The sequence below is a fragment of the Prosopis cineraria genome, unplaced genomic scaffold, assembly GCF_029017545.1.
Source record: "Prosopis cineraria cultivar Desert tree isolate PC_DT_omini unplaced genomic scaffold, ASM2901754v1 PC13, whole genome shotgun sequence".
Classification (NCBI taxonomy): domain Eukaryota; kingdom Viridiplantae; phylum Streptophyta; class Magnoliopsida; order Fabales; family Fabaceae; genus Prosopis; species Prosopis cineraria.
This window is the reverse complement of record NW_026555344.1, coordinates 7,445,299-7,455,509: the sequence shown is the minus strand read 5'-3', so window position 1 is coordinate 7,455,509 and position 10,211 is coordinate 7,445,299. Positions and strand designations below refer to the sequence as shown.

At 32.4% G+C, this 10,211-nt stretch overlaps 1 protein-coding gene across 2 annotated transcripts; it reads left to right on the top strand.

Moving 5' to 3' along the window:
• The first annotated feature begins 628 nt into the window (after window positions 1-628).
• LOC129290127 (sulfite exporter TauE/SafE family protein 3-like) lies at window positions 629-9,104 on the top strand. 2 transcript variants are annotated; one of them, XM_054926835.1, is made up of 13 exons: window positions 629-754; window positions 854-1,005; window positions 1,117-1,276; window positions 3,266-3,466; window positions 3,617-3,681; window positions 3,808-3,829; window positions 4,147-4,265; window positions 4,372-4,458; window positions 4,620-4,670; window positions 8,029-8,250; window positions 8,322-8,415; window positions 8,498-8,638; window positions 8,764-9,104. In XM_054926835.1, exons 2-13 carry the CDS (start codon window positions 949-951, stop codon window positions 8,847-8,849), a joined length of 1,305 nt encoding a protein of 434 aa, XP_054782810.1. In that variant the 5' UTR covers window positions 629-754; window positions 854-948; the 3' UTR covers window positions 8,850-9,104. The 2 variants fall into 2 exon arrangements, with proteins under 2 accessions (XP_054782810.1, XP_054782809.1); XM_054926834.1 differs by having other exon boundaries at window positions 649-1,005.
• Window positions 9,105-10,211: the final 1,107 nt, after the last annotated feature.

The following is a 10,211-nucleotide window of genomic DNA, read 5'->3' as shown; positions in this document are numbered from 1 at the left end:
TAACTTTAGATTTGGCCTCATTAAACTATTAACCTTAGACCTTTTATCTTGACCGGCTTGATTTTTATTACTTTAGTTATATCTGACAAGCCTAGTGGAAAACTATCATTTGAAGGAAGTTGCTTGAGATGTTGGCAAAAAAAAAGAAAAAGAAAAAAGGTCCCTTGAGATTTTTCCCAACACTCTTGCTTTCTTATTATACTTTTTTCCTTTGGTGCACACTCTCTTTTTATACTTGGAAATTGACAGCCAATTAGAAGTCAGCAGGCATGTAGTCAAATTCACACCACGCACCGCTCACAACAAACAAAACATTAAATGGGAATATAAAGCGCGCTTAAAAAATAATTGAGATCAGAAATCATAGTCTGAGTTGTCCACTGATGTAACTTTATTTATGAATCATTTTTAATAAATTTTATTGAAATAAAATAAAACTTTAAAATTCATTTTCTTTAAATTTAAGAAGTTTTTAAATTTATTTATTTTAAATATATATACACTTTAACAACATATTTTTTTCTTTAATATTAATAAAAAAAGCATTTTGTGATAAAAAATTTAATGACATAATTTAAAAAAAAAAAATATTTTTTTTCCTGTCTTATAAATAGCACTTGTGGAGTATTGTATCTCGAAGCACTGCACTCTGGGTTTGAGTGTACCAACGGTGTCCGAGTAAAAGCTTAAGATCAAAGCAAAGATTTTGGTTGGATCAAGTCCACCAAAATCTTCTTCTTCGTTTACTTTTTTTGTAAGAATCTGCAGAGAGGCCAAATGGCCAACAATACATCAAATAGGTGGGCTACACGGCTGATAGTGATTCTGATTTTAGTCTCAAACTCCATTTCAGCTCATCAAAACCGAAACCAGACAGCAAGTAAAGCAAGCAACGACACGAAGAACGAGGTTGAAGCTAATTTTATTCTTGATGAAGTATTGAACTTCATGATGAGACCCTCCTCGTCACCACCACCACGATTGGGATACCACCACACATGGCCTGTAAGTATATATGCTCTGCGATTTCTGATTTCCAGTTCAGTTATGTTTCATAATTGGGTCTCAAATGTATATGAGTTGAAGAAGAAAAGACTATATATTGGGTTCTTGTAGAAAATGAAATTTGGATGGAGAATTGTGTTGGGAACCATAATAGGGTTCCTTGGAGCAGCGTTTGGGACTGTGGGTGGAGTTGGTGGCGGAGGCATATTCGTGCCGATGCTTAAATTGATTATTGGATTTGATGCAAAATCGGCTACAGCCATGTCTAAATGTAAGATTCTGACATTTCTTTATTGGTAAAATGAATTTTCCTTTCTAACAACAAGGTAAGTTATACATGTATGAATATAAGAAGAAATCATTTGAGTATATTATAGGAAATAATTTATAGAAAACGAAATTATTTTTTGTTTTCTCTTTTTGTTATTGGAATATATTATTACCTTTTTTCTTCTGAAAGATATTTAAATTATAGAACAGTCCCTTTATTTTGTTTATCAGATAGCAATATTCAATTATTATTTTTTTCTTGTCACAAAAATACAAGGTATAGTATATCTTTTACCAAGATAATTTTATATTTCTCAGTTATATAATATAACAAAGATCAAATACATCTGATAAGTCTCACAAAATTAGTTAAATACCCTAAAATCTCATGAAATGTAAAAAATATTTGAAGTCCCAAGTCTCGTGTATAAATAATTTTGAAGATGCAATTACAAGTTACCTACTGGGTTGAAGGAATCAAAGATCAGTTCGGCTCGCCATCTTCCTCGTCGCAAGGTAACATCTTCCAGTGTGGTGTTTGAAACCTGAGAGGATCGCAATAGGAAACCTCTGTTACCACCACCTTGTGATGATTACAAACTAAAAAAAATACATCCTAAAAGATTAGTTTATTTGTTAAAAAAGTCTTTTATATTTATAAATTACATACCACTTACAAGGCAATTCTTCTTGTGACATTGACCTTTCAAAGAAAGGCCCAATATAACCAGTAGAAGTTTAAGGGAAGAGTCTATCTCAAAAAATTAGTCTATTATGTGAGAGAGCCTTTTATATTTATAAATTCCATATTACTATTAAGGCTTTCCGACGTGGTATTTGTGCCAAACCTTGCACCTGCGTTCCTTGGCCAGGTTATGTGCGAACCCACACAAGGCCTTCACTATCTTCACTATCCTTGGCCAGGTTCTCCTGCGGTAGGACCAACTTGGGACGGCGAGGTAGGTCCCGAGGTTGGGTTTGTTGTTGAGGATGGAATTAATGTCACGAGGGAAGAAGTCTGTGGTAGCGAAGCGACGGCAATGGAGGGACTCGGTGTCGTCAGGATTGAGCAGGCGGGATGATGGTCACCTTGCGAGAGAGGAGTGAGTATCCACATTTGTCGGTGAAGAGCTTAACGAATTATCATCATCCAGATCGAGATTTTCTTCGATAAAGAATCTCTAATGCAATTAAAATGGAGGAAAAGGAGTACGAACGGACCTTTGTTTTTTAGATGAATGCATTAATTAGTTCTGCTCTGCAATGGATAAAATCGGCCAAACAAAATGGGATCTTCAAAGTTAGTTCTTAAACATTTTCAGCAACAGAATTGGTTTTCCCAAGCGAAAACAAAGATCTGCTTCTGTGGTTAAGAACAATATTCAAGATGATGATTTCCACTTTTTCAGAAGGTCAACTGCGAGAAGCTCGATTGCTGGTGGTGTATCTTACCATGTTTGACTTTAATTAATATATATATATATATATATATATGAGCCTAACGGATGCTAAATTGTCGTCGCTATTTTCTTCAGTTTAGCTCTTCTTCCTCTGATGCAGCGGCCGGCTAATTTGATAATTGCACGTTCAAGCTTATTTACATCCAAGGGACTTGGGGCTTGAGATATATTTGCACATTTCACGGGACTCTAAAGTACTTAACTAATTTCTATGGGACTTCAATTCTTCCGTTTTTTTAATGTATTTTTCCGTCAACACCGTAAACTAAAAAATATAAAATAATTGAAAAAAATAATCGTGTAGTCAACATCAATCAAACAAAATTCTAGGTAGCTACAAAGCAAGATCATTTTATATGTCAAGTGTATATTTGCCATTTTTAGCTTGACTGTTTGATTGGAGAAAAAAAATCGAGAAATATATATTAATTTTATGATTTATTTATTTATGAAAGTTGGGTTTTTAAAATTTGGTGTAATGTGTGTGTATGTGTGTATATATATGGACTTGTGTTTTGTGTGCAATGAAGGCATGATAACGGGAGGAGCAGGAGCAACAGTGTTTTACAATCTAAAGCAAAGACACCCAACAAAGGAGCTGCCTATGATAGACTATGATTTGGCTCTTCTTTTTCAGCCAATGTTGGTGCTTGGAATCAGCCTTGGAGTTAGTCTGAATGTCATTTTTGCTGATTGGATGGTTACTGTTTTGTTAATTGTCATTTTCCTTGGTACATACCAATTAACCATACAATCTTACTTTAATTAATTATATCATGTCATGTTCTTAATTATTCCTCTTGATATTCCTCAACCACTAATCATCATTTCATTCATGGTTGTGTATTGTAATACTATGCATGTCTGTATATATTCAACAGTCATTTCAACAAAGGCTTTCCTTAAGGGTGTTGAGACCTGGAAAAAAGAAACCATTCTTAAGAAGGTAATTCCTCATCTTCCACCTCATTTAATAATACACGCACGTACATGCACGTACACTGTTCATGATATTAATTCTTTTGTCATCCTTTGGAACTTCTTCATTTTGATGCATTCCTTATGATTTCAGGAGACTGCGCTACTATTGAATGGTAATTAAGTTCTCCCTCCCATTTTAATTATAGGATAAAGTTTTGAAGCTTTAAAGTTTTATTCAGTCCTAAATATTTACTATTATAGGTTAAAGATGTGATAGATAAATTTCCCTCCACATTACCCCTATTTAGTAATAAAAATCATAAAACCTTAATTAGGGGAGTAGGGAGTAGGAATGGAATGAATGGAATTGGACAAAAAGTCATCTAATGATTTTAAAAAATAGATGGATGCATGAAAGTCAATAATATATATCTATATACTAATTAAAGTCCAAAAATGATGTTAAATTTGACTGACTAGTGATGATTAGATGGTATTGTGAGGAATGGAGAGAGAAGAAGAGGATCCGAAGCTCCACCATCATCAGGTCCAAGTCCAAGTCCAAGCAATGAAAATCAGGGAGCAACCACAGCATCAAAGAAAGAAAAGGTCAGATCGTCATACTTCAGTGTATGATATGCACCAATTAAGCTATATATAATTAATATTGTTTAAGAGAATGATTATGCACGTACACATCTATGGTTTCATGCAGGTTTCTATTATCGAGAACGTTCGATGGAAGGAACTAGGGCTTCTTTTCGCTGTTTGGGTCACCATACTTGCCATACAAATTGGAAAAGTTAATACCCAACTCCAAGCCATACATACATACATACATACATACATACATATATATATATATATATATATATATTCCATGCACTTATGGTTGCATATACATAGCATAATGCCATAACACATGCTAATTAATTAACATGATTTGTGTCGTTTCTGGAACAGAATTACACTGTAACGTGTTCAGCGGCATATTGGGCATTGAATCTGCTACAGGTATAATATCTTACCATCAAATAAGACCCTATTATTTGATAGTTGTTTTTGTCATTAGGGGTCTTACTTAACAATTATTTAATAATAATCGGTCAAGTATAAGCTTTTATGTTACGACTTTTGCCAATTTTAGAAGCCTATGGTTGAATAATTTAATGGTAAAAAACATATTTAATTTGAGGGCTGCTCTAGAAATTTATAAAGAAATCAACTATGTACCAGCTAGCCAATAACAAGAAACAAATAGATCACTATTTCTATTAAAATTATTATCTAAATACATTAAAATTCCTATATCATTCCTATGCTTGAACTGAAAACCATAAAAAATCAATAATTTTAGCTAATTTGCAAACTAAAGTTCTAAAAATAAGTAGCCTAAGACATAAAAGTTGGTCAAAAAAATAAATTTATAAATCATATATATATATATATAGGCCTAACTATTGTTGCTATCTACATGTTGAAAACGCTTTGGGTTACCTCTTTAGGGACTTCTTCTATATATATACCAAATATGGTAGACATTCTCAAAGTATTGTATGAATTAGAGTCGTAATAAATTTAAGTTAATAGTTAAATAATTAAAGTTGGTTAAAATTTATAATTTAAGTCTAATTAAATTTCAAATGTATCTTGTTGAGAAATGTGGTAGGGGCATAAGTGATGATGTCTTTCATGAATCTCCTTAGGCAATAACTATAATCATTGTCCTGATCAAGTTGGAGTAGACATTGTCAAAAAAAAAAAACCATATATCAGTGAAATGGAATAACAAGACACAATTTCTTGATTAAAAATCTAACCAATTAAATGAAGGGTAAATGTGCATTTTTACCCCAGAAGTATCTCAAGGAGCACCCGAGACCTTAATATTTTTGTTGGAGCAACTTTGCACTTAAAGTTATTAAAATGGAGTATTTTTGCCCTTTCAATCAAATTTTCTAACTGTCAACATTTGAGATCAAGATTAAAATTTTGATATAAAGGCAAAAATGCTTCATTTTAATAGCTTTAAAGATAAAATTGCTAAAATAAAAATGTTAGGATGCTGGGTGTTCCTCGAAAAATACTTTAAAGGTAAACATGCACCTTATCCTTTAAATGAATACCTTAATTGTGACTCATTTCTCATAAGATTTCATTGCCCTTAAATTGGGAGACAAGGTCTTCGTCACAATGCTAGACAATATCATAGCTCAAAAAAGGAAGTAAAGGATAAATATGAGAAAATGTAAGTGTGGAAGTTAAAATAACAAATGAAAAAATTTAACTTATTAAAAGTTCTATCATATTTGACCTATTACTTAGTTCTCCAGTAAGAGAATTAAGATATCATATATTTGGAGCAACATGATTAACCACCATAAGTATCCAGTGCCCTTAATAAACAATAACAGATGTTATCAAACAAGTAAATATAAACAAACATTTATTCATACCAAAAGTAGCTAGAAAGTAACTCAACTTTGGTAGTAAAGAGCAAGAGATAAAGTATCACTGTCTGCTCTACTATTCTTGAATTGACCTGAAAGCTTCCTTTCTTGATCTTTAAGAGCTTTCTTAGTAATATCATTATGCGGAGAGATATTGTAGGGATTAACCAACTTGAACATCAACTTGAGGCCATCAGGAGCCATGAATGAGTCATCCTCATAGCCATTACATAAGTCTCAAAAGAGACGTGATATTTGTGTTCTACAATAGGCACTGGCGCTAGATGTTGTGAAACTATGACTAACTCTTTATTAAATATCCTGGGTTGATTGCAACAAGTAGAGAAGCCCTCATAAAGTTAGGTGGGAGGGGATGGTTTATGAATTGTGTCATCGAGAATGTTATACACGTACCCTTGTTGCAACCACTTTGCATTCAAGATTGTTTGCTAGACAATTGTAATTGTTCTTGCCCTAAACAAACAATGACCATTAATTTCTAAGATAAAAAAATTAAATAAATTCAAAAGATAAAACATATTGCTTTAAGTAGTTTTTTCTAAAGAGACTATGTAGTTATCTTTTTCACTAGGGCTAATATCACTCAAAATCCTTTTAGGGATTTGCCCTTTTAGCAACATGTCAATTATAATTGCTTGGGCTTGTGGCTACTCCTTCGTAATGTTTTGCTCTTCTCTTAGCTCTCGGATCTCAGACCAAGAAGCTGATGTTCACTTTTTCATCCTTTTAAAATATTGCTTCTTTATGACGCTAAAGCTGACATCCTTGACATGACCAAGATTCCTAACACTCTGACCAAGATATCCTCATACGTGGGAAGCTTTCCCTTTGAGACTTCCTAAGCGATGGAATTTTGTGCAAAGTAAATATAACTAGTTTACATATTCATAATCAATTATTAATTGATAGATAAACATAATACTTACAATTTTTTTAATAACTTTTTTCACATGAGAGTTGTCAATAATCCCTTCTTTTTCACACGAGTCAATTTGTTGCTTGTTTCACTTTCACCATCAAATTTGCACTTGATATATTTGACGGTTATTACCAAGCAAGCTTCAAACAATTATATTTTTCATAAAATTATAAAATTATTACTTATATGATGCTTGTTAGGTTATAACTGTCAAATATATTAAGTATATATTTGACTGTTATTTTGAAACAAGTGTCAAATATATATATCATTAACTAGAATTAATATAAAAATATACTTGAGGGTTATTTTTAAATAACCGTCAAGTAAATGTTTAAACACCTGATGATTGTTTAAAAACAACTGTCAAATATTTTTCACCTCTTTTATTTGTCGCTTTTATGTGATAATTGTCAAGTATGAGGCATCTTATTAAGCAAATTCTGTGGTAGTGTCCTTTATCCAATTTTAAATCTATGACTCACTTTAATTAACAATGTCAACTAGCTAGCTTAGCTTAATTAACAGGCATAGAAAGATTAAAAAAAAAACAGTTAACTTATTTTAACCAGTGATCTACTACAAAGAATCTAATTCAATTGGTAGGAGGATGCAATAGATTAACTAGAAGTCTCATGTACTCAAGCTCAAGCCTTGGAATGCGACCATGTTAAATACTTGATGGTGGAGTTTCACTATCTTTTGTGGTCCTACTTGTCTCAACCCAAATGCAAATCCTTTAACTGAAGTGAGGTAGGTCCAAGATAGTGGATGTTCGAATTTTTTAGTTAGGGGTGTATGTATACAACTACGTTCAAGGATTTAGGGGGAAAAAACATAATGATTTGCATTAGTCAACGTCCAATGTAACCTCTAGAACCGGCTGGGTGGTTTGATAGGGGGGAAAAAACATAATGACTCACTTGCTTTTTTCACTCATGAAAATTCTCAAGGGGATGTATGACAGTGAATTGATGATCAGATACCAGTGGCAGTGGGAGTGACATCATACCAAGCAGTGTTACTGTACAAAGGGAAGAGAGTGATAAAATCAAAGGAAGGTCTCCAACCAGAATGGAAAGTGCATCAGCTAATCCTCTATTGTTCCTGTGGCATGGTTGCTGGTATTGTTGGTGGCTTGCTTGGCCTTGGTGGTGGCTTCATTCTTGGCCCTCTTTTCCTTGACCTTGGAATCCCTCCTCAGGTATATATAAATATATATAATGAAATTGGAAAACAGAAAAATAAATAATTTTGCTTATCTATGCAACGCAGGTGTCAAGTGCCACATCCACTTTTGCCATGACATTTTCTGCATCAATGTCAGTGGTGGAATATTACCTCCTAAAACGTTTTCCTATTCCTTACAGTAAGTGTGTCTGGATACACACATATGACACAATCTATTTTCATGTGTTCATCATACTAAAAAGAAAAGTTACCTTTTGCAGCCCTTTATTTTGTGGGTGTAGCCATTATAGCTGCAGTTTTAGGACAATATTTGGTGAAAAAGCTGATAGCAATATTAGGGAGAGCTTCGTTGATCATTTTCATTTTGGCCTTGACGGTTTTTGTCAGTGCAATATCACTAGGCAAGTATCTGTCATTGTTTCTCTCTATTTATTATTTTCATATTTTTTTAAAGATCTTTTCATTTTGCGCGCATGGTTATTATTAATTAATTAATTAATTAGTGTTTGAATATGATATATAACAGGTGGTGTGGGCATAGCGGAAACGATTAAGGAGGTTGGGAAGCATAAGTACATGGGTTTTGAAAAACTCTGTGCCTCTATAAGTTAAAATATTAGACAGCTTTTCGTTGCAGCTACTGGTGTTTCTAGCTATGTGGTGATATAATTTTTTACAACATGTAATTTCAATTTTAGATTTATTCTGCTCCTTGTGAAGAGAAGCTAAGCCTGTGTTAGAAGAAATCATAATAGGCACATTGTATTGATGCTTCTCTCGTAACAACACTATACATATGTTTGTAGGCAAATTAAATTTAAGTGTAAAAATAAAAATAATTTAATGAATAATATTTTGTTTGATTTAGACTTTTTTTTTTTGGTCAAAGTATTAATGACCTTGCAAACCTTACAATATTTGATATATTTTTTTTTTCACATGTTAGAATATAATTCTTGTTTAATTGCTGCTGATCGATGAAGTTTATTTCAAAATTTCTATTTATTGCTGGTTTGGTAACTTCCCGTGAAGGTTGCTCTTGAACTATTTCTGAGCAAGGGGATTTTGCTTTGCATTTTTTTATTAAAAAAAAAATTACAAGGGCAGAATAACGACTTGGGACTGTTAGCAGAATCGAACCCATGACCACTCAGTTATAAAAAAGTTTCCATATCACTATGCTACAACGGCATTGTTAAATTGAATTTTATTTTCTAGATTATTGATGTATATTTGCTTTTAGTTTGCATTTGGCAAAAATTTATTTGAGGAATCCAATTATTTACTGAATTTGATAAAAGTACATTTCAATTATAATTTGAATATACTTAGGTTTACTCAAACACTTGGATTTAGACCACATTAGGAAGAGATGGAGAGAAGGCATCTTTCAAGAAATGGGCCTTGGACTCAAGAGTTGCTTATAAACAATGTCCATTTAGATCATAAATAAAAATTGGGCCATAAAGGCCCAATATCTTGGATTTGTTCTTCATTTTTGAAGTTAAATTGCTGCCACCAACCAAAATTGAATTTAGTGGAAGAAGTTAATCATTAAAAATATAGTGAACTAAAATTTGAATTCGCAATGAAAGATATACTTACATTTAATGTCTAATAATAACTCAAATGGAATTACCTACAATTGAAGGATATTTATGGATAAAAAAAAGAAAGAAATTGAATTGCTACTTTGGCCCCTGGGTACTCAAAAAAAATATTTAACAAAAAAATTAGGTAAATTGGATCTAGAGACATCAAGGAACAAGGTATTAAAAAAAAAAATCAAGTTTGACTCCTTATGTTTTTCAGAATTTTATTTTAGCCTTCTGTATCTTTGTAGCCTCTGTTAGGTCCTAGAATTTCATTCCGTTTCTGCCGACCCATATATATATATATATATATATATAATTTGGGACCAAAAAATTATTAAAATTTTTTTTCATTTTCCCACTAATTTGCTCACTTCTTTTT